The sequence below is a fragment of the Siniperca chuatsi genome, linkage group LG1, assembly GCF_020085105.1.
Source record: "Siniperca chuatsi isolate FFG_IHB_CAS linkage group LG1, ASM2008510v1, whole genome shotgun sequence".
In the NCBI taxonomy this organism is placed as follows: Eukaryota; Metazoa; Chordata; class Actinopteri; order Centrarchiformes; family Sinipercidae; genus Siniperca; species Siniperca chuatsi.
The window spans coordinates 8,146,318-8,171,806 of record NC_058042.1 but is presented as its reverse complement, the minus strand read 5'-3'; the positions used below and the strand labels follow the sequence as shown (position 1 = coordinate 8,171,806).

The window sequence follows — 25,489 nt, the reverse complement described above, 5'->3', positions numbered from 1 at the left end:
TTGAATGTCTGTAAAGCACTTTGAAACCTGGTGTATGAATTGTGCTGTATTGATAAATGTGCCTCGCCTTCTAGTATTAATATAACTGACAGTGAGGAAGCATTGTTAACTGATGTATGGATGCATCGATATGTTTGGAAATAGAGTAAAATGAATTTAGTTCTGGTATTGTTTTTGAATAAGTTTCGTCTGCTTTCTGTCTCACACTCTTCCTGTTTAATTTTTGGTGAAGCGGGCGTTTCATTATGTTTTTGTTCCAGTTGTTCTGTTCTCTGTCCCTGTTGAACAATCCATAATAGAGATATTGTAATCTCATGTGTGTTTTGAAGTATTTGACCCTCTAACCACAGCTGTAATAAGTTGTGGTTACTAATATAAAGGGTTTAATTTCCTTCCTGTCGTGAAACAGAATAAACGCCATTACTGGTAATATTTGCTGGTGTTTGTGTTTGTCTGCTGGTCTCTGCAGTGTGTGTGAGAAAGGGATGGAGAGAGAGTGAAATCAGAAGAAACACAAATAAAGCAGGGATCAGATGCCAGAAGGACGCAGTCAGAGGAAGTTGACTGAATACACACACACACACACACACACACACACACACACACACACACACATCTATATTGCATATAAGGAATGACTGGGCAGCTTACTGTGATGACTCACTACTGAAGAAAACAAGTAAACATGCTGCCACCCACAAACAGTGCAGGAAGTCCTTTTGGACAATCAGAAGCATTTTCTCAAGCTTTCTCTCAGAATGAGGAAGAAGGTGGATCAGGTTCGACTTTAGATTTTGAGATGTTGACTTCTGTCCTTCAGCCCTGACCTTAGTGCACAATTTAGGCCAATTTGTGTGAATGATAAAAACAGTGTGATGATGCAACAGTCCTCTAATCTTTGTTTTTTTATTCTCTTGTGGACAATTGAACTCGTGCTTTCATGTGAAAACACACAAACTCCAGTTTTAGTGTTACTTTATGTTTTCAGTTAGCTTTAAGAATCACAGTGTTTCCTGCTGGTTGAGAACATTTTCCTACCCCTGGGCTCATGAATTCTTTGCAAAATCCATCACTTAACTCAAACAACAAGTAGGGCTTGTGTCTGTGTTCCTGGAAAGTGCTTTCTTTGTTCCTGACTTTTTGGATACACAGAATTTTCTCCAGTACTCGATTTTATGCCGCTTCTAACAGTAATTACTGCAAACATCTTCTCTTACGCTAACTTAGGATAAGATTTTCTTGGCTTAAGTCTTTCTATACCTTTCAGATCATTATCAGTAAGCATTCATTCAGATATGCATGTCCTACAGTGTATGGTTTGTTGTCATTGCTCTCTCCCTACAATTTCCTGGATAACATAGTCTCACTTTTAAAACACTGAAGAACTTCTCACACTGCCTGAGGATAAGAAAACTGTCTTCTTTCAGGATTTGTACACAGGTCTACAATTTATGAAATAACATGGGAAATGAATTTGCTAATTTTAAGGTTTTCGTAAGTTTGAGATTTGCTTCTGTCTGAGGGGCTTTTGAAACTCAGGAATGTGGCTTTTTCCACTCATCTTCTGTAATTCAGAGAGCTTTATGTTATATGAGAGATGTCTCTGATAACTGAGGAGTCCTGGAGATCCGTGATTATTTTTCTATTACGCCTGGCTTTCATCTCCTCCTGTGACTAATGTTCACTTCCTTCTGACTAACTCAGGAGGACTTTCTGATTGAGCCAAATACTTTAGTCAGCCATTGCATTGATTAAAAGGCCACTGCTTTTTCTAATTAGGTTTTTCTTGATTTCTTTCTCATTGTTCTTCTTTTTTCTCTCTGTCACACACATACTTGTCAGCCGTAGTCCAGTGATTCCCAAACGGAATCGTTTGACATTTTGGGATATGGGCTTATTCGCTTTCTGCTGGAGAGTTAAATGAGAAGATCGATACCACTCCCAGATCTGTTGGTTAAATATGAGGCTACAGGTAGCAGCAAGTTAACTTAACTTAGCATCAACACTTTAAACAGGGGGAAACTTCTAGCCTGGCTCTGTTCTAAGGTTTTAATGAGATCATTTTCATGTTATAACTAGATATTTTATTTTGTATTATAACATGTTTTCTTATTTCAAAATTAATTTTTTACAAGAAACTTTTCCTGTGATAACAACATATCATTTTATCTTGTTATGTGACAAAACTTTCCCTTAACATATTTCGTTGACACAAGAGGGTTTTTTTTCTCCTTCAGACTGTAGTGTGAGAAATGTCATCTTTGATACAAGTACAGTAATTACATGTTCTTACATTAGTATGCACACACAGAATTATGCGGTACAAACAGATGTGACTACTACTTGAAGCTGACATTGTCTTGGACACAACAGTTGTCAAAAACCCCAAACAAACAAGCGCTGAGGTTTATGGCAGTTCATTCAAGCCTGGCGCCTCTTGCCAGAGTTGCACAACCTGTCAAGCTTGACGTCTATATTGCTAATTTCACTGGACCATCAGATCTGCTCCCAGGGGTGTTTGAGGCGGAGTGATGGTGAGCTTACTGAGAATTATGGAAGACAGCTTTTCTGACAGCAGGATCTAGTGCAGTGTTACAAAAAGCTTGATCTTTTAAACCAAGTTTACAGCCAAATGTTGGTACCTTTTTAAATGGCTGAATCACATTTTCCTGTGTCACTTAGTGATTCACAGTGTTTTGCATGGACACTTTTAAAAAAATGTGCCGACATGATTTGTATCTCTTAACTGTAAACAGAGGCACTTCTCTTAATCCACAGAGTTTTGTAACCCATTGTGGTTTAAGTTTTTAAATCCTTATTATTAAAATAAAGGATCAGCAATTCTTATGTGGAAAACCTTTACACTGCCATGCCACAACTTGTCAATGCATAGTGCCACTCTGTCTCTTAAAGTCTATTAAGTTACTGTACATTAATATTTTAACAGTTTGTTTTAGGTCTGGACACTAATTTAACTAACTTTTCTGTAGATAGACTACTTGATTAATCAACTACTTGTTTCAGCTTTATTCAACATGAATCTCTTACAGACCAAATTTTACTCATGTTACAACTATCAATAAATACATTGTCTGAATCCTATATAATTAAACTGAGAATAGTTATAAAAGCTAGTGACAGCCAGCAGAAGTTTAGCCAACCAACTAGCCCACAGTTCACTTCAGAAGTCCAGCAATCTTAACTGGTCATAGGACAAACATATTGGACATGATCTAGTATGGGAAAGGAAATATTCTGCACTGAGTAAGTAAAACAATAGTTATCATTACATTTATCATTATAAAGTAAAAGTGGTAATTTATATGTAGTTTTATCCATGCTAATGGCTCTATGGATGGAAATATCGTTTGGCCGTTCCACCACTTTAGTCCAGACTGGAAAATCAACAACTATTGGATGGTTTGGCATGACATTTTGTCCAGATATCTGTAGTACCTAGAGGATGAATTCTAACGCTTTGGTGATCCGCTGGCTTTTCATCAAGTGCCATCAACAGGTCAACATTTTAACTTGTCCAATACTTTGGTTTATAACTAAACTAATGAGATTAACATCAGCCTCAGTGTTACTTAGTGTATATTGCTAATTAGCAAATGTTAGCATGCTAAAACACTAAACTAAGATAGTGAACATGGTAAAAATTCTACCTGTTAAACACCAGCATGTTAGCATTGTCATTGTAAGCATGTTAGCATGCTGATGTTTGCATTTAGCTCAAATCACCACTGTGCTTAAGTACAGCCTCACAGCGCCGCTAGCATGGCTCTAGACTCTTAGTAGCCTTGTTGGGACATATTGTCAGTTGAAAAAATGAAACAATCTCACATATGTTCATTGCTCCTATTTCATGGAGGAGAAAAGCCTCTTAAATGTTTTACACCGACAGTTAAACCTGTACACATCCTATCTCCAGCACATTTTAGAGCGTTGTTTTGACAAACGAAGCCACTGCCAGAACCCACATCCCACCGTGCTTTCACTTAGCTGGGAGCCATGACTGCAGATCCCCCCGTGATTAAAGAACCACAGTGACCACAGTCCACTCTGGCCAGCATGACCTTAGGTGTGAGATTACAAGGGGCATGGCTGCAAATTAGCCTCTGGAGAACGTTATCTGCCCACACACGGTGTGACATAATCATGATACATGTTGGGCAGAGTCCCACGCTCTTTCACTCTATTGTTGACATCCTGTCTGCGTACTGTAGTGGATGACTAGGTCTGGCAATAAGCTCGGAGAAAGATATGAATCTACAAAGGTTAAATGAGCAATGCCTCTTTGAGTAGGTATTGAATCACATGGATGCTCCATAGTTACTGTCAGAGAAGGAATGTAGAAAATTTGATGACACTTTCCTAAATCACTTTGCAGAAGAATGCTTTCTCTGTATCTCATGGCCCATTTCACTTAAGTAACTTTGAAATTCAGACAAAGCATTTCTCTGTGTAGTTTGGGACCATGCTGTCACATGACCTCTAAACACAACCCAACATGGAAATTCATTTGTAACCCCCAAGCAATTAATGACTTACTAAAAGATAATCCCTTTGTGTGTTAAATCAAGTAGTCTTTTGTCTACGCTTTCTATCTGAGCGCCTGCCGTGACCCCTCCATCCTTTTGAAACCCTCCCAGCTCCCTGCAGACTCGACCCGGGACAGCAGTCTGTTTTCCTGTTTTCACTCTCCTCTCTTTTCCTCTCCTCAAGACGCTACTAATGAAGTCCTCCTCATATGATTAAAGTCTTTGTGTCTCTGCTCCGCACTGCATGAGTCAGAGCTGACAAAGACCTAATTACCTCACTACAGACAGAAGCATTAATAGAATTTGGACTGATTGCCCCTGCGTAAGCCGGTGCTGGAAGTCTAATTGATTCCCTGGAAGAGAAACTTCTGTTTTATATTGCAGTTTTTCTGTTAGAGATCTATGATCCTATACATCATATATTCCTAATGCAAACATTTATTTTTTGGCAAAACTAGTGATATACTAAATATTAACAGATATATTTAATGAGGCATATCGGCCTTGTTCAGTGGATCAGGTCCAAATGAACTACAGTTTCCTATTCTATGTCGTCACAAAATTGGAACTTGGCAACCTCTGCAGTTGTCGAAAACATAAAACAATAAATAGGATTACTGATAGGTGTGTGGCTGATCTTGTCACAATGACCACTAAGCTACCAGCACAGTACACGCCTCCTGCCAAACTGAGTCAGTTGTATCACCTTAACAGCAAGTATTGAGAATTAAGAGTGTGTGAAAAGAGTAAATAAGCAAGAAGAGAAGTCGAAGTAGATGAAGCTAAAAGTAATAAGGATTTAAGGATAAATGATTGAAATGTCCAAGTGGTAGTAGTACAAATGTATTCTTGACCAAACCCACTGAAAAAAGAGTCCAAGCTTAAACATCTTCAATTCCAGGATTACTGTCTTGTATTTAGGACTGCAGCTATCGATTATTTTAGTAATCGAGTATTCTACCGATTATTCCATCGATTCATTGAGTAATTGGATAAGAAATACTTTTGCTTTATTAAAGAGCAATAGTAAATATGCAAAAGAGAAAATAAGACAGGTCTCTTAAAATGAACAACTAATTGGTTTAATTGGTCTTTTTTAGAATAATCTACATTTTTATTGCTTGAATTGCATACAATAATATTATCTGTTAAAACTAAACCCATTTAGTGCATGTAAGTGCCATATTACATTCTGGGTTTTAAAGAAAACATGTTCTGAAATGCAAAAACAAACAGCTTTTGCTTTGAAAAAGGTACATATACTTAACTTACAGAACTACAAGTTTCAATCTAACTACAGCTCAGGCATAACGTATGCCTTTACGGTCTTCTTTGTGGCATTTGTAGGAGGCAAAAACGAGTGGACAGGAACTGGGACTATCATGTTAATAAATAACATGAATGAAGCTCAGGCTTTCACAAATTGACTGCAGCATTTTATTTTCTGTGGTTAATATCTTGAACAAAACCTAGCTAACTTAGAGACATCTTAACTAGCCACCGCATTGATTTACGTTGTTAACTAGCCATTACATATAGCCATAATGAGCGTAGCCTACATTCTTTACTAGCCTTCATATACCTGTTGGGTCCGCTCTGTGGAATGGGTGCAGAGACTGTAGCGTTATGCTTTCTGCTGAGATGCTGAAGCACAGACGTCGTGCTATTGTTGTAGGCTAGTTCGGTTTTACAGTAGACACACTGTACAGAGTTTTCATGGACACTTTCTGTCGCTTTCTCTCGCGTGTCTGTTCTCTGCGCCCCTCAATATTTTCTCTCTTCCTCCTCTTCGTAATCTGCGCTGTCAAATCACACCAAAGACGCTCTGAACCGTCTCTGATCACACACAGCATAAGCACGTTGAGCGACAGTAATAATCAGTGTGCTGTATGTAATTATATGGATTAAACGAAGATTCGGTGCAAATAATTTGAAACGATGATTTTTAGTAATCAAGTTACTTGAGGAATTGTTTCAGCCTCTGGTTCTGGAAGTGAAATTCCCATCATTTTTTCCCGTAGACAATGTTATGTGACTCAGTTGGAGCACTTGGATCAGCATGAAACTCTCCTGGTTAAATCATCTGTACAAAAGTGAAACGACTGCGCTAGAAGATATCTAGTTCTTTTTAAAAGGTCGAAGGTACAAAAACTTTGGGGGAGAAGTTAACTATGACTCCCAAAGTGCATTTCAGCAAGAAACATCTAATCCCCAAGCTTAAAGTTCTGTTATGTGCGCCGCTAACGGCGGGAGAAAGCTAAAGATGACAGTGTTGAGAAAACTGAAAACACAATCTGCAGTTTAAAACAATTCTGTTTTAAATTCTGCAGTCAATTTTGGACGATTTCATCGACTGTGCTGCTGTTTTGTTCCCAACTGCACCGACAAAGTGTTTGCCTGTCTTCGCTCCTCTGAACGACTTTGACCAAGCCTGTAGACAGACACATTACACCCAGAACACACTGGCACCATCTCAAGTCTGTCATTGGTCTGCCTTCGGCTCAGTCTGCGATCTGAAGCCAAGAATAATGTTGTTGACCTGCTGGAGTGACTGAAGTGGTGCGAATCATGTCTGCACAAACAGTTTTAGCTCTGCTGTCCCTTTGAGTCTATGTCACAATTCGAAGGGAAAAAATTCAACCTCAGATACTCAACTGTTACATGTTAGAAATCTTATTAGTTAGGTTAAAATGATGTGGTTTTGTGTTTTAGTCTTCCCACTTTACCTCAACCTGCCCTGTCTACTTGAGCTTAAGTTAGTGACTTGAATTTCCCAGAATAACTTTTGACAACTCCCATAGGAGAAGGGTCAAGAACAAATTTGCATTGTGGGTCGTTTGTGTAGGTGGAAAGAGCAGGAGTGCAGTAAAATATTTTTTGCAGTTGAGAACAAGTTACTGAATACACAGCTTTTCTTGTAGCTGCTTTGTATCCAGGTTTATTTGGAGTTACTTTGAGTGAAAAATGTTTTTGTCTGCTGACATGTTACTATAGATTGCTCTGTTGGGAATGTTAATACTGATGTTGTGAGGAAGTGAGAAATGTGACAAATGTTACTGGAAATCTCTTTTCCTATTCTTAGAAATTGACTTAGAAATGTTCTTAGTAATGACAGCTGGCTCTCTCTAGTGACTTATTTATATTTATTTTGCATCCATTTATATGTTGTAATTTTATGTTGATTACATTTTTCATGCATATTGGTAAGAAACTCCCCTCCAGAGGTCAGTTATGACATAGCTTCCTTCTGCTGTGAGATTAGTGTTTTATTGCCCTTGATATGGAGCTAGCCAAGTTTAGAAAGAATACAAACTGTCGGCTGTAAAAATGTCTTCTTAAACTATACATCTTTTTTACACAGACCAGGTGGACGAATACGCAGTGCCTGAACATAAATCAGCTCTCAGTATTTTAGTTGTTCCACATCCTGCTTCCTGCTGGCCCAATACAAAATGTTGAATGTCAAGCCATTTAATAAAAAGATTAGATTAGATTCAACTTTATTGTCATTACACATGTGCAAGTACAAGGCAACGAAATGCAGTCTAGGTCTAACCAGAAGTGCAATAAGCAAGTGCAGGATATAAAGTATGTGCATAAATGCAGGATAGAGCAATACCAGAAATGCGCAAACCAATATCCAAGAGCTCATGCCGGGTGTACGATGTTTACACACAGCTGTTCTGCACGAACAGACCCGAGATGAGCAAGAAAAACACTGCATAAATGCAAAAACTGGAGAGACACTGAGCCTAGCGATGTACACGCGCCTCCATCTTGATCTTAAAGGTCCAATATCAGACTTGTCTGACCCTGTCCTCACCCTGTCTGCGAGCATATTGTTGTTATGGGCACTTTAGTCCTTGTTTTTTTATTGGCTGTCCATTCAGGAAGTTCTTACTACTTAGGGACTCTGACTGATGGTAGTCTGTCCTCGTCTGACCTGTAGTTCCTGAACCAGGCAGGTTAGCCAGTTCAGAGACGGATGGAGTGGTGAACAGAATACCAGCTCCTCTGCGAATATCAAAAGTATCAGGCATCCCATTTTAAATCCCATTATATCGTCACTGTCACTCGTCACTCACTTTGACCTTGTGTGCTCTTTCTTTGTCCAGACAGCAGAGTTGAATATGTTTTTCCACAGCGTCTGCCCATTTTAATGATGTGTTCAGCTTGGTGAGTCATAAATGAAGGGCGAGTTCATTGCTGTGATCCAGTTATTTGAGCCAGGCTCTGTCAGTAATAGAGAGGCCAAAGTGTCCTGGGTTCTCCTCCGTCCTGATTCCCAAAAGCATCCTAATGGTATGATGATCTTTGCCCACAGATTTACAAGACAGAGATCATCGAAGCCTTAAGATGCTTTTGGGAAACTGCGCGCTGGTCTGATTCACGGAATTTCAGTTTACTTGTACTGTACTTACTTTCTACTTAATGTTTGTCTTGATTTATTTCCCTATAGGGCTGCATTGAAACCACATGGATCTTTTAACTTTTGCAAAGGACTACTCTAAGTGCCTTGTACATTATCCAATGTATTTTTTACTCATTGCAAACCTTGAGTCAACTGAATCATTTATAAAGGAAAGAAAAACACGTTTGACTTGCTTCTTTGCCTTTCGAAGCTTTGACCTGTTGTTTGGGGCTGGAAAGGATTGTTTCTTCTGTGTTGCATTGCAGCAACTAGCCAATCATGGCCCAACCTGAAACAAAACGCCATGATGCTTTAGAAATTCAAGTGAAATTCAGTGCAGTTTTGCCTGCAAATGTGTACATTTGGAGAAAACCCGAAGCCCTATAATGTTGCCTGTTAGCTTGGCATTAGCTTTCTCCTAGCATGCTTGTATGTTAGTAAGTGGCGCTGGTAAAGGGTGGGGTCAGAGAGGGGTGTTTTCCCATTCCACAGACGCAGGGCTCGGGGAAGCTCTAAGTAATTCACTGAGGAATTTGTTTACTTGTGGCGGAGCTACAAATAACTGCAGGGTTTATATATGGGGCGAAAAACTACTTCCCTTCCAGGCAGACATACAACATAAACAGAGCTGCGAGGGGAAATACTGGACTGTCTTATTAAAGCACAACCACTACACATGTTCCACACGGCCACATGGATCCCATTACTCACTGAGGAGCTTTTTTCCATCAGACCTGCTGACCCCAGCTTCTTCATCCTCACTCTGGCAAATTGTCTGACTCTGACTTAAATAGATTCTAAAATCACGTAAAAGGGAAAGCTTGCTCCGCGCTGTCCAGGCTGACAGTGTTTCAAGACAATGTTTGGCATGAGCCCAAAGTCTCTGTGTGCTTGACCCACAAAACAAATTATCCACACCTAAAGTTGACTCAGACCTTGACCTCAAGCGTCTGTCACTAACCTGTGTGTAAGATACGTAAAATGTGGTTTCTTCCCATTTATTTTTCCCAGTGTGTATTTGTTTTCATCTTGCCACGTCTTCCTCTCTTTCCCCTTCAGGCATTTGGGAACGCAAAGACAGCACACAATAACAACTCGAGTCGCTTTGGCAAATTCATTCAGGTGAACTACCAGGAGAGCGGCACTGTGAGGGGGTAAGGAACCAGAGACGAATGCTTTTCATTTTCCAAAAAAAAAAAATCATGATTTGAAGTTAACCATTTTATTGTACTTTTTTTCAGCGCATATGTGGAGAAATACCTCCTGGAGAAGTCAAGGCTGGTCTATCAGGAGCACAATGAGCGGTGAGTTAATTAATTGATAATAATTAATGTATGTTTAAATTATGTACTTATTCACTGTTTTATGTTGTTTTTGTAAATCCCTTTTTAATTTGAACTATTTATTGATGGATTAATATTTCATTTGTAAATTATTTTTATAATTCATCTTTTAATTGCCCATATAATAATATCAAATAATACATTAATTTGTAAACAGATTTATTAATGCCTATTTTCATTGTACAGTTAGTTATTAATTAATGAAATGCTTTATTACTATTTCCATGACACTTGTGGTCCTCCATTGGTGAGAAGATCATCATCATCATCATCATCTTAGAAATGCAAAACTTAAGTTCATTGGTTTTGTGAAGCAGGAAATGACGCTTAGAGACCGCTTCACTTCTGAGTAATGGTAGATAGATACCAAAAAATGGCAAACTGTCAAATGTTGATCTTCAGATTTCTGATGTACAACTTCCTCAAAAACTTATCAAAATTCACACGGCCGCTCTTGTGTACGCATTCATCCAACTCGATCTATGTACTGCTTTTGTGACATTTGCCAGCAACATGTTTTAATATACTATACTTGTTTTCATATACTATACTTGTACTATATTAACACTGAGTAGATATGGATGATGTTTAAGGTCCCAAATATGGACAATATGTCAACAAACTAAGTTGTGTCAATCTTGGCAATACCAGCACAATCTTGTATGTTGAATCAATCATAGGTGATATTTGGATTGTACTTACTGCTTCAAACTTTATTCACTAACTTAGAAAAAAATGGTGCTAGCAGCAAGTAAATTTTGGCAAAAAAATGTGCATCTGAGTGAATTTAACTCAGAAAGCCTGTTGTTTGAGTTTGCCAAAGTGTGATCCATGAAGTGAATTGAGCTCTAAGTGGGGATGACACTAATGTGTTGGACTGGCTGTATGGTGTGGCGCGGGTTAACCTTCACCATGGGGGGCTCACAGTGGGCCCCCTGTGTTAGCCACCGCTTATTGAGATGGATTGCTGACTCCAGGCCCATAAAAGCTTGTGTGTGTGTGTGTGTGTGTATTCCAAGAGGACCTTGGCCGCGCAGCTGCTGCACACTTTTGACCTTTACGCTGCAGCTAGATGCTGTCAGAGAAAAAATGCACACACGCATACAAACACACTTGTACACACAAACATTTCATGCTAAAATGCTAGCATTACCCTGCTGACATTCTAACATGCTAAACATGTTAGAATATGCTACTAAGCTAACTGTTAATGATAACAATCTTAAACATACCATGCTAAACGTTAGCAGGCTGCCAAGCTATCTCTACATATATTAACATCCTGCTGTTGCTACCTAAAATTGTATTATTTTGCGTTTTTTTTTAGCATTTTATCCTAACATTAACTACTATTGTAGCATGTTAGTTTGGTAACTATTAGGTTGTTCACATGCCAACATCAGTAGGCTAACATGCTAAACGTTAACATGCTAACTGAAGGCATGCTAAAATGACTATTGTACAGAGGATAAACCCTTTTTATTAAACATTATTAGTAGTAGTAAGAATCTAAGAATAACAAAGTTGTTTCTTCATTTGCAATTTTGTTTTGTGTTGGTAATGTCTTTCTACTTTTGCGAACCATGGACTAATTAATCATTTCGAGAAGGAAATACTTTTGTCCTATATTTACATGGTATTCTCGTATAAAAACACACAAAAAGACACATTTTTCAATAAAGCTTGAATTTCGTATGAGTTTAAATTTAACTTACCTTAAGTGGAAATGAATTTTTTAAACCTTTTTTTGTTTTTACCTGTTTTGTAGAAACTACCATGTGTTTTACTACCTGCTGGCAGGATCGAGTGAAGAAGAGAGGAAAGCCTTTCACCTCAAGAAGCCTGAAGAATACCATTACCTCAGTCAGGTGGGACCTTCAAAATCACACACAATGAACTGTTTATTAAAAAAAAAAAAAAAAAAAAAAAAAAAATTATATCAACAAGTAATCTTGCCTGGTTTTGTCTTACACTGGTTGTTGTCAATTTCTGTTTGCGATTTTCATCTTTATGAGTTTTGTGTTATGCGTTGTGATGCGTTTGCCATAGTTTAGAGTTTTGTGTGTTTGTCTGTGTCTGTATTGGTGTCATCTACCAGTCCTAAGACCCCAGCAAACCAAGTACAGTCACCTCTGTGTCTGCAAACAGGAAAGAGAGAGAAATCAGGACACAAAGGATACACATTCCACTCTTTCAACACCCTCTCAGTCACACACACACATGAACAAGACCTGTCACTGTCAAACCTCTTCACTTGTTTCAGAAAGATGGGCAAGAGTGTTTTATTTTAAACATCTGTGTGTGTATGTGTTCATTTGTGTATTACTTTGTGTTTTTTGGTTGTAACTGTGTGTCTGTGGGTTTCACATTCACTTTGGTCCTCATTTACTCACTCACGAACACACACACAGAGATAGAGGCTAAAATAGTGTTTGTCACTTGTCTCTGTTGCTGCTTTGCCTACATTGAAAACAGGTTCCACATAACCATGAATCAAAGACACAATTAACACATTATGCATATGGAATGTGGATGTGAAACTTGTTGCGTCTCTTCCTCCGAGCTTTGACAGTCACACCAAGACAACCAGGGACCCACTCCCTGTCCTCCAAAATCCTTACTCCTACACAGAATAGAGCAGGGAATTCCTTACATTCCTCCCGACCACTGATGTGCACATGCAAACACACATGCATACATAAATACATACACACATTGTCGCACTCCGTTTTTATTCCTCCCTTCTCTTGCATCTCTCTTCCTCATTTCCTTTCTGTGGAGATGGTTTCTTTCTGTCTGTTCTGTGGAGTTTACACTCTTCGCACCAGCTGGACCTCTTGCATGGATTTCACAACCACACAAACAAGCCACGTAAACACGTTGCAGTTGTGGCTGTTTTCATCAATTGTTCACACCTTGGTCCTTAATCATAATTCATTCTGCATCTTTCAATTAGCCCATTAACCAAAAATGTACATTTAACTGACCAGTGTCCAAAGCAAGCCATAGGTTTTTAGGTTGATTTCCTGATTTTGTAGCAACCATTGGATCTTGTTCATTTGAATGCTTAATGAAATCAGAGACTTTTTTTTAGATGCTTGAAATATGGAATAGGTCGATTAAAGTGAAGAATTAGTGTCCTTAATTTTCATTTTTACATTAGTGTTGTGTGGTACAACTGTTGTAAGTTGTAAGCAAAACTCAGGTACTCAGGTAGTACATTTAAGGACACCCTGAATGAGTCTTGCTGGCTGCCAAAATGCTTTGCATTGACAAGACATGATGATGAAAAAAATCCAGAAGGTATAGATGAGCAGACAGGGATGCTGCGTAAAAAGGATCATGTGAATCTGGTAATTTATTGCAAATGTCACTTTTCAACCACAGATTCTTGAATCTCATATGGTGCTGCTTTTCCGAACAGACCTGGAGAAGAATTTTAAAACAGTTCCTGCTTACAAACTGGAACGCCATGCAATGCGAAAGTTACTTTAACCTAAAACAGAGGTTGTACGCTGTGGTAGATTGCATATCTCAAGCAAGTTTAACGTGTCTGCAAGTTGATTTTCATACCTTATCTACATGAATGGAAATCAATCATAAAAACTCATGGTATGCTTTAAAAAAATGTTCAGCTGTAATATAACGTAAAGCCAGTCATTCATTCTGAATCTGAACTGTGTGCATGTGTGTTACAAATCTGCAGCTTTCATTCCTCCTTCTGACCCTGCTTTAATGACTTTGTTCAGACATGACATATGCATATTGTTTAGTGTCTTTGAATGCTTTTTATGTGCACTTATCTCTGTCATCGGTGTCTATATTCCTTTGAATGTTTGACTTATGTCTGAGTACGTGTTTGTATGTAATGAATGGAGCTGTAAAGTTCAGCCATTGCTTGCGTCTTAACAGCACGTCCTTCCATTGCTGTTAGTTGCACATAAACCTGTGTACAGTATGTGTTGTCATTGAAACGCTGCTGTCTAACCGTAACCTCGCCCCGTGTAAACTCTGCCTTAACATTTCCAGATGACAAAGTCAACCCACCAACCGCACTGGGACAGTTACTGTGAGAGTGAACCGGTCAGTATCTGTGCCTCAGCTGTGTGTGTACCGTCCGTGTGTCTGTACGTGTTGGAGAAGGCACCTGAGCACTTGCAGCTCCAGCCACACTTTCTCTGCACAGTTGCACCCTCCCTCCCTGACCCTCCCTTGCTTTTTGGATATTTCCTGGTTTTGTTTGGGTAGTGTTGATTTTAGCTTTGTTTGTTTTTGCTTTTCCTTGTTGTGCTGCTTCTCTGAGTTTTGTTGGTATGTCTAGTCATATCCTGGCCACTGTAGCTGACTGGGATGCTGTAACCTGTGTGACTTTTTTGATCATTGACAGTGCATTGTTTACTAGTAACAATAGTGAAATCCTCCATGCCTCACTAAGTTACTTTAAAACCATGGTAGATGGCATGACGTCATGCTGAGATGTTTTTGTCACCTGCTGCACTCTATTATGATAGCTTAACATTTCTCAAAGACCTGAAACCTCATCTGTGAAAATGGGATTATGTTGCCAGCCTTTCTGTTTCATTTACATCACATTTTAATATGCCAAAGGCTCTTATCAAGAGGGGCTGGCACTGCTGCTCAGTGATCATGACTAAGACTACAAGTTAAGATCACATTAAGTTAAGATGACTTAAATCATGTCAGTTAATAAGTCCAAGAGGTACAACAGATAGTGAATGTGTGAACCATTAAAAGCCAGTCATACTTTCCTTTCTGTACAATAGAATACCTTCCTGTAGAAATGCAAGTGTTAAGTTCTAGTTACTGTAGATTAGGGAGACAAAACATAGCAGGAAAAATGACTAGTTATAACCATAGGCAAAACAGTGAGCTGGTAAATTCCCCAAGGTCAGGAAGAATCAAAGAGAATGGCTTCTTTCTAGAATGATCATTCAATAGATTTTAAAGTACAGTATCTCTACTAAAAGTTGCCTGAATAGAACATAATACGTTGCAGCCGCAAGACATGTGTGAGTGTTTGAGCAATGGGCTGAGTTATAGTCACAGACCTAACAGCTACAGTTTATTTACATGCTCATACCTCTGGGTTGCCACAGGTTATTTGACCAAAGACACACCCTCACCTCGCAGTCACTGGATGTGATTAAAATCACAGTCACCGCTCTGCAGCAGAAATGCTGGGATTGCATGATGTCAATGATCAAAAAAGTCTTCTGTGATTTGTGTTGGGATTTTTTTTTTGGTTTTGTGGTGGGCATTCAAGTGTCTGTTTATTAACACATGTATGTAACAGTGCATGTTGATTCTTGAGTTACATTGATTAAGTCATTAACTTCCTGCTCCTTCTACCTTAGTCAGTTAACTGTATTTTTGAATACCCATAATACTGTGTGATGCATAAAGTGGTTAATGTAAACTCTGACATTAGTGAATGGAAAATACTATCCTTGGTCTATATTTGGAACAATATAAAAAGGAATTAATACAGTCAACTTCAGTCAATTTTTTGAATATAACTTTTTTTCAACACAGCAAGGAAAACAACTATATTATTACATGTCAGCAAAGGAAATGTTATTCCAAATTGGTGTATTTTAATGATTATGATGTTTTTTTAATGTTTTGTTTCATTTGCAACATCTGGAATTCTCAAACACCTTTTTACTACATTGGCAGATTGTTTTCACTGGAAAGAAGTCTAAGTTAGAGCAAGCAATACGAACTTTTTTAAAAACAAATGTAGATTTTCCTGCTATGGAAATGTAACACCAGAGTCACTAACAGGTCAGTGTGAGTTTCTGCCATGAAAGCAGAGAGCGGGGGAGGCAAGAAGGAGGCACGTTGGCGTAAGTGTGAGTCTCATGTTTGGAGTGTTTGTCTTTCTGAGGCCTCGGAATGTGATAATTATGGCAGCCATAGTGGAATGGGCCCATAAAGAGCAAAGAGCAGACCTCACATTACGGTGGGTGTACGAGGTGAAAGACTGTGTAGTTATGTAGCTACATCAAAGCTTGTGTTTCTTGTCTGGGAAAAGCTCTTCCTCTTGTCATAAACAACTAATCCAGATCCAGATTTATCTACAAGTTTACTCCTTCTCATGTGCATTTGGTTGCAAAATGATCACAGTATTTTAATGCTTTGTTTTTTGTAATGACTTCATGATTCTAGTATCTTAGTGCTGTCAATGAGATCTGCTCTTCATGTGTATTTAATGTACCGTGTAAAATGCGCCCATTCTTATGTGAACTTGTGCATTTAAGAGCCTGTCTGCACACATCACTGTTGTTGCATCAAAACATGTGTCTCCTCCCTGCTAGTTTAGCTTGTCGTCCATCACCCAAGACAGGAAAATTCATAAATTGTGGCTCCTCTCAGCTCTTTTGCCAGCTTGCCAAATTTCTGTGGATTGGTTTAAATGGGAAGCCAGGCCAGATTTTCCACTACATGAGCAGAACCTGAACATGCTGCTGTTCACTAGAAGCTCTTCGCGTCAGACTGAAATGTGTTGCTGTTGTGTTTGACCGCCAAGCTTTTTAATGATAGCTTATTTTAATACGAGTCATTCATTTTGTCTGCTTCAGGCCACTCTGTTGTTTTTTGTTTCAGCTGCAAAGTAAACTAAAAAAACTATTTTAAGCATCTTTGCTGGATATTCTGTAAATATTTGGGCCCTGTGTATGTCAACAGTCTTTAGTAAGTCCTTCTAAACTTCATAGTGACTTGTCATTAGCTCCTTTGGCTTCCAGGCTGGTGTGTGTCATAACATGTGCTGTGTAAGCCTGATAACACCCGGTTGCTGCTTTTTTGCAGGACTGCTTCACAGTCGAAGGAGAAGACCTGAAGCATGACTTTGAGAGGCTTCAGCTGGCCATGGAGATGGTGGGCTTTCTTCCTGCCACGCGCAAACAGTGAGTGACACACACAACCGCAATGAGTGTGTGATAGGATTAACTTTACTGTAATGATGACAGATTTCTTGTGCAAAGAAGAAAGTTTTGTTACAGTATAAACAGTAGTCGTATATATACAGTACAGCATTTGTTGACAAAAGGTTAATGTGTCCATACTAGCACCCATTTATGCAGCGTCCTTCACACTCAGACCCCTCAGCTTTGTTGGCCACCACATTTTCAAGTCATCGTTGCCACTAGTAACATAATGTGAATTTCAATTTTATCATTATTTCAATCAAATCTGAATGAATAAAATCAAAGGAAATCTGCAGATTAAGAGTAACCGCAGCTACAGACAGTTCCACAGTATTTTTCCAGTCTCTCAAACGTTTCCTCAACTGTTGTTTAGGATCTTCTCCCTGCTGTCGGCCATCCTTCACCTGGGCAACATCCGCTACAAGAGGAAAACCTACAGGGACGACTCGATCGACATCTGTAACCCAGAGGTGCTGCCTGTCGTCTCAGAACTGCTGGAGGTACTGCAAAAATAATGCTACTGGAAGTTTGTATTGCTGCACATTCTCTAAAAGTGTTTAGATAAAAAAAGACGAATGGTGTCAAAGTCTAACATGATGCACCTGCTCTGACTGCGTTTCTTGTTTGTGTTGTTTGTGTTGCCAACAACACGAAAAAGATACTTTCACGATTTCACAATTACAAAATATGACATAAATTAAGAGAAAATAAAACAGTTACTGTGGTTTAAATATTGGCACCTTATGTTAATGTTTGGTTGGGGTAAAATGCTTTTGCTCTATTTAGATTTTATCTTTGTCATGCACTCAAAGACACCTTTCTGTTTGTTAATTAAGTTCCCAGTGATGAAGCGCACCAAGACTTTTCTGCAAGCACTTATTTGTACATGTATACTGTCTGCCTATCAGTCACCAAGTCAGTCATTTGAATGTGTTCTTCAACAGACTACTTCTGTGTCGATCACATATACAAGATTGTCATTTTGAAGTGACTGAGCTTTGTCTCATAGTCTACCTCTAAAGTCAGCCAGTCAGTTTGCAACCATTTGAATACCGCTCGGATCATCCTCCCGTTCCGAGCGTGTAGGAGAAACTACGGTGGCCGAGAAACTTGCGAAAAGCACAAACGGCCCTATCTAGAGCCAGTGTTTGGTTTGTCCGTTCTGGACTACTGTAGAAACATGGTGGTGGAAGGGGACCCGCTCCCTTTGTAGATATAAACGGCTTACTCTAAGGTAAAGAAAACACAACGATTCTTATTTACAGGCGATTTACACACTAATGAAAAAATACTTTTAAATATTCTATTCCATTTCTGCCAATAGCTCTTGCTAAATGTTACACACTGGACCTTTAGCTTCTGTACTAACAGGATGTTTGTGGGACAGTGTAGACTGATCAGGAGAAGACAGTTTTCATAACAATGAATATTGCTGCTGCAGAGTTTTAAAAGCACCTCTTCAAGCTGTCACCCAACACACAAGTACTTAAACACTGTCAAAGATGAAAGGTAACTTGAATGGAAAGTGTCAGATTCCTTTTGAACGAGTCAAAACTCTGATGATCCAGGATCCTAGTCCTAGTCCTTTCCTAGTTCCTAGTTGCTATTATTTTGGATAAAAGTGTACACATTAATACATTGTATTGAATGATGAGTTTGTCATCTTTTTAGTGGAGACTTAACTAATTTCTCTTTTTCTCTTGCTGCTATGACCAGGTCAAAGAAGAGATGCTGTTTGAAGCTCTGACAACACGGAAGACAGTTACTGTCGGAGAGAAGCTCATTGTTCCTTACAAACTTGCCGAGGTGAGACTGTTCTCCTGTAGTGCTAACGTTAAATATCAGACTAGTGTGCAATATTAAACACGGTGAGTTTAGACGTGTAAATACAGAAAAACCACATAATTTAAGTCCCCGATGGTGGAAGTCCTTACAGGTGATAGAAAAACAAGTCTGCTACTTTCCTGCTCTCAAGTAGAAATTGACCAGGCAAAATCGCATTATGCTTAAAGTCCGGGGTGATACTTTCTGTAGAAATAGTTTGGCAGGTTCATTGACAGAAGGGTAAAACTCACAGTGCTGCTCCAGACTCCTGCACAAGCTTACTGGCTGAACTAGATTCACTCACTGGTATTATACAGTATAACTGGTTTTGAGACCTCATTGAAAATCCTCTCCATTAACTTTCCCACCTCTTCATCTCTATGTTAACATGCCTTGGTCATCTCTTTAGAAATGAGAGATCAGAGAATACTGTATATGCAGTCTGCACTTTAATCATCGATTGATTTATTTCTAAATCCTCATATTCCCTCAGCTGCCTGTTGTTGGTTGTGCAGTGCTGTCAGTAGTGCTGCTGCATTTCCAGTTTTTCTACGCGATCAACACCTATTTTATTTTCATGCACCATCACTTCCATAGAGTGTAAATAACTAAAAATGAACATTTTGCTGTCTCTTTGTGAAGTCTGATTGGCCGTGGCATTTGAACTTCCAAGTATTGTCGTCCATGTATTAGTCTAAGTATTGTATCACTTTCTGTTAGTATAAAGCAGTTAAATATGTTAATTTCTTACATACTGACTTAAAGAATGGTATACTGTGAGGATTAGTGTATAGTACATACTGTATACTGCAGTATGGAATGGAGTCAGATCTAAAGATACATTTGTTTTTCTATGATTGAGTTTAAATAAAGTATCAGTCAGCAGTGCGACTCGGCATTTTGCCAACTCAATAACCGCTGTAGCCTCGTCTCTTCAGTCTGACCACGGCCATGTTTACAGGACAGTGTGCACAAGTGCCGGATCTCCTCCTGCTCTCGCTCTCTCTGCAGCTCTTTCAGTCTGTGGCCACACATGTACACACCGTCACACCAACACACGCGTACAAACACACACATGCACAGAGTCCTTCAGTTTGTTTAGACAGAAGGGAAGGCATTTCAAGTCCCTCTACAGTTTTCATTGGGACCCCCACTCTGAAAAAACAAACACACGTCATGGTCTGTAGATGAGAGCCATCTGAAAAGAGAAGAGGGAACAACATGGATACACAGTGTAACATGCCTGTCAGATACTGTAATATACACAGATTTAGTTAACTTTTGAACTTGTCAGGATGCCTAAATAGTTCATTTTCCTGTGATGTCCAATGTTATATATTTTCTTGAGTTGGGTTCAATGATTTTCTTATTTTTCAGTACAAATTGCTCACAATATTCACTCAGGGAAACTGTCTGAGCGGTATTTTACCACAAACTATCCCAGAAGATTGTGGCGTTTTACACATTCCCATCAAAATGGCAACAACCTCATAATGGCCTGTTAGATATTTAGGAGCCATTTCATATGAACAAACAGTGATTGTTTTGGTAGCGCACTGGGTGGTCTCTGTGTAAATATTGCTCTAACAGTTACAACAATCTCATTGCTTGTTAACTGAAATCATACACTTAAAAACCTCAAAGAAATCTGAGCATTTCTGTAATGAGTTTTCTCCATTCAGTCAGAGTTATGAGGCTGTTTTCTCTCTGAATGTTTTAAGTCCAACTTCCTCTAAATAATGAAACGCTTATGGGTCATTAGACCACAGTATGTATGGCCTTCAAAATAATATCTGTCTTGACTCATGGAAGGCATATTTGGTCTGAGGTTGCTTAAAATATCCGTGTTAATTATTTAGAATCAAAGGAATTTTAACTTTGAGTCGCCACTTTATGGTTTCTTTTGTTTTTGAAGACCATGGCTCACCTTTGCTGCAGCAGGGTCAAATCTTTCCAGCGGATACAGGAATTGGAACGTTTTTCTCAATAATTTGACAAGGAAGCTTTTGTCAAATAATCTCTGTGTTTATGAAAGAACACACAACATTGATCCAGCACACTATTCTTTCTCAGTCTACACCAGGTTACAAATTCTGGGAAACAAAGTTTATGAATATGATTGTAACTAATGTGACATCTTCTAGAACTTCTAAATATTTAATGTTTGTCATCTGAATATTATCTTTGACTTCCCAGCAGCACAGCCTCATAGGCTGTATATTTAGTATATACAGTCTGTGTTTAGCCTATTAAAGCTAATATTTCCTTTAGGCCATGACTGAAATTTTAACATCAGAACTTGGCAGATCATACTGTCTGTGCCACACTCAATTGGATTGCCAGATCTCATGAGTCAACCTGATGAGTGTTAGGCTCGCTAATGACATTAATAATGGCTCAGGGACGCCCTGCTGTGACACAGTGCAGTCTGCCAGCATGTCTGTAATGTTGACTTCTGTGCCAAAGTTTCAGTAGAGAATGTTAATGCTAGTGATGTTTGGGCTATAGAGTTGTCTGGTTTCTCCTGTTTATCTGATTTTTACCTTTTAGGACAACCCATTATACAATTTCCTTTGAGAGCTCTGAGTGCAGTGGCTTCTTACAGTACAGTGAGGATGAGATTTACACTCAGGTCAAACTATAAACGTTTGGTTATAAAGGAGAAATACAACTGTCTGCACATCTTGACTCTTTTTTAAATAACCTTTTTCAAACTGGGCCAGTGTTGTCTGAGTTTCCAATTTATTTTCTATCTTTGAGCCTCCATTCACTGTGGTATTTTTTTGCTGGACCTGTACAAAAGTGCAGTGTTGCGAGGCCAAGCTCGAATGTATAATACAGATGTGTGGAACGTTGTGCTTGAGCGGGTGACACAGGAATGATGTCTGGAGTTGTATCAAGCATCAGTTGGCACCTAACATAATGGATGACTCTTCAAACCTCTGGCACTGCACAAATAAGTGTCATAAGCTTAAAGGAATATTTGGAAATTTTGGGAATCACGATTATTGGCTTTCTTGCTGAGAGTTAGATGAAAAGAGCAATACCACGCTCACATCTGTACAGTAAATATGAAGCGAGAGCAAGCAGCCGGTTATCTTAGCTTAGCATAAAGACCAGAAGTAGGGGGAAACAGCTAGCCTGACTTTCTGCAAAAGTAACACCGCCAGGAAACAAGTTAAAATGGAAATGAGACAGACAAGGTTACAAATAAAAACAGATACAGTAAAAGGACATTATGTAGTAAATTAGTTTCTCTACTACAACACTATACATGGAAACATTTGTATCCCTCATACTTCTCCCTTCTTAATCGATTATATGTTGTAAACTAAAATATTACCAGTGGGAGTAACACTAAAAAAAAAATACTCTGTGTCCACCTCCAGGCTGGTACGGTGCGAGATTCCATGGCGAAGTCCCTGTACAGTGCTCTGTTTGACTGGATTGTCTTCAGGATTAACCACGCTCTGCTCAACATCAAGGACCTGGTGGAGACCACCAAGGTAGGACGACACAAACACATCGACTGTTACAATCCTGTGTAATAGAGCTAAACTGCCCAAATTAGCCACAAGATTACGAGACGAGTTAGTTGTAGTCTGAGAGATTCTCAAGCATGGAAAAACTTTAAAATAATAACTGTCACTTAAATTATTTTTAGTATTACATGTGAAATTGTGGTTGGAAAATCATCACCTTTACCCATAAAGTTACTGATGAGAAGATTTAAGACCTTTACTGACAACATAGTCAACTTTTAGATGGAACAGTTCCTGAGATTTACTGACGGATCACTGAGCAACATTTTAAGATTAAAGATTTTGTGTTTGTTTGTCTTCCTCAGATCTTGTCCATTGGAGTACTTGACATTTTTGGTTTTGAGGATTATGAGAACAACAGCTTCGAACAGTTCTGCATCAACTTTGCCAACGAACGTCTCCAGCACTACTTCAACCAGCACATCTTCAAGCTTGAACAAGTAAGACGTCTATTAAATATTGTTCTTTGTCAACGTTGACAACTCTTGTCACTGGAGCTGGCTTCCTATTTAAGGCTTTGACTAGGAGCTGAACCTCTGAGCTACTGTATTACTGCAACTATTATTTTAACATATTGTAGAGCCCACCTAAGTTCTTTGGCTGTGGCCATTTCCAAGGAAATCCATGATCCTTATAACACCAGACAGTGCACATACTGTACGTTACAATGACACTGCAACAATGGAGGAATTCTTCATCACATTATGCATCGGGGGTTAGTTGAGAAGCTGACAGCTGTATGACTCAACTTCTTAAGTGAGCTGATTAACTTCAAAGGGCTTTTTAAAGTCATGATCTGTTAGATATCCCTGTTAGTTAAACATTCTGTTTACCTTGAGATTCACTGAATCAGCGGCCTGCCCTGACATGTTTGAGGGGCTTTTATTCAGTTTGTGAATTACGAGACATGAAGGACTGCGTCCTCAGTCATTCCTGTTTTGTACAAAGGCAGTTTTTTACCTCCATGTCAAGACTTATACTGTAGATTTATGTCACGAGGAGAGACTTCAAAGATTTCTTTGTTTTAGAGGTTCAGTTAAGTGAAATTTGGAATTATTGTTCCCAGAGGGGGAGGGTGCGATCAGGGGTTGAACGTGGCGAGAGATGAAAGAACATCATAGATATTTCACAGATTTTTGCTGCATTTTCTCTGGAAAAAGCACTTCTGTTGTAATGAACGCTATAAAATGGGACCAGGAACAAGTGATAATCTGATAAAGTGTCTTTACATGTAATTTACTAACTAATAATTGCTGCTAATAGCATGTACATATCTTTTTATAGTATTCATGCTTTTAAGTCTTATTTTAAATTCTTAGTCAGCTTCTCAGATGACCCCGCTTTCATGCTTACAATCAGCAACACATCCTTCTTCAACTAGTGGCGATTAAGGCCTGATGAGTCAAATATATTAAATTTTACTATTTTTTCTTTTTTTTAAACTAAATTAAGCAAAGTTAGAGTAATGAGACATTCAAATTTTAAGAAACAGCATGTTCAGGACGTTGTGCAGACGTTGTGTTTATATACTAAGCCAATCTTGACACGCCAGTTTACAATATATTGACCTCCACAACACCCAGTTACTCTGCATGTGGACAGGGCTGTGAAATTATTACTAAATGTATTCGCCTATTGATTTCTAATGTTTTCCATGGATCAAACTGCCACTACAATTTTAAGCCACGTTTTATTTATTTATATTTTTCCAGACATCCTGGATTTTAACTGGTCAATCATTGAATAAAATCCACATTTTCGTTAGAATGTCAGCTTGTTCTGTAAACAAAATTACTTTGGAGTTTTGATGTGATAACAGTTGATTAAAACTGTACCAAAGACTTGATCGCAGGAAACTGGAGAGCTTAGCTTCATAATGGCCTAAATGCAGGACAGCATTAGTTGTGTGTGGAAAAATCGATGTACACCACTGAGGCAGCCTGAAAGTCTCTGAAAATGATTTAGCCAGGATAGGTCGACCAAGAGCTGGCATGCTTCATATTTCCGCTGAAGCCAGCTTCACACCCTCGTCTACAGTTACATACAGTATATTTCCATACATCTGTCGACCAGTGAGTCACTCTGTTGGACCAGTTAGGGGCTAAATAGTTTGCTTAAGGGCACATTGATGGTCACTTAAAGGGGGATTTATTTTTTCTTTTGCTCTATTTTCCGACCTTTTCAAACAATCTCTCTGCCAGTAATCACATTGATGAAAGACAAGAATGTTCGTATAATAATATATATATACTGTATATATACTATAAAACTACAGTATAATCACGAGTTAACTTGGTCCATAAGCAGTTTGGCTCTGATCTTAACTGAAGTTACAAATCAGTAATTGTCAGTTTGTCCTCAGATTAAATTTTGTTGATCTAAGATGGTAAGACAGCCAGCAGCTATTATCTAACTTTAAAACCTATTACCATGATGGTGAGAAGGATGATAGAAATGTGGAAGGACGGAGGATGTTAGTGGTGGCAAAAAATGTATGGTAAATTGAACCTATTTTCTTGTCATTGCTCATCTATGCGTACAGTACTACACAGACCGTAAATCCCTCTGTACTGGAATAATTCCTGGAATACTCATACGTGACATTCAAACATTTACACAAATACACACACAAAGAAAGCAATCTGTAGAGAATTTGTGGAGAAGCTGATTCTGCACATTTTGGAGACATGTTGTGGTTTCTTTTCTTGTTGGTTGAGTCAAAATAAGAGTGAATCAGCAGGAAGATGATTTAAAGGCGTGTTGAGGGGGTGGATACAGTATCCTGTGCAATGTAATACAACCCAATACAACACCCTCACAAACCACAGCTTAGTGATTTACCAAAGAGTTAAGTCAGCATCCATCTGACACACAA

General features: G+C 38.8%; 1 protein-coding gene across 14 annotated transcripts in view; it reads left to right on the top strand.

Moving 5' to 3' along the window:
• The window catches only part of myo9aa (myosin IXAa), a 113,366-nt gene that overhangs the window by 51,809 nt on the left and 36,068 nt on the right, over positions 1-25,489 (top strand). For 12 of the 14 annotated variants that reach the window (XM_044208155.1, XM_044208144.1, XM_044208193.1 and 9 more), the window contains exons 3-11: positions 10,015-10,109; positions 10,197-10,259; positions 12,067-12,166; positions 14,328-14,381; positions 17,130-17,227; positions 17,622-17,748; positions 18,965-19,054; positions 22,462-22,578; positions 22,920-23,054. In XM_044208155.1, the coding sequence (XP_044064090.1) occupies positions 10,015-10,109; positions 10,197-10,259; positions 12,067-12,166; positions 14,328-14,381; positions 17,130-17,227; positions 17,622-17,748; positions 18,965-19,054; positions 22,462-22,578; positions 22,920-23,054 (879 nt within the window). The remainder of the gene's footprint in view (positions 1-10,014; positions 10,110-10,196; positions 10,260-12,066; positions 12,167-14,327; positions 14,382-17,129; positions 17,228-17,621; positions 17,749-18,964; positions 19,055-22,461; positions 22,579-22,919; positions 23,055-25,489) is intronic. The other 2 variants (XM_044208125.1, XM_044208164.1) reach the window with 1 other exon arrangement.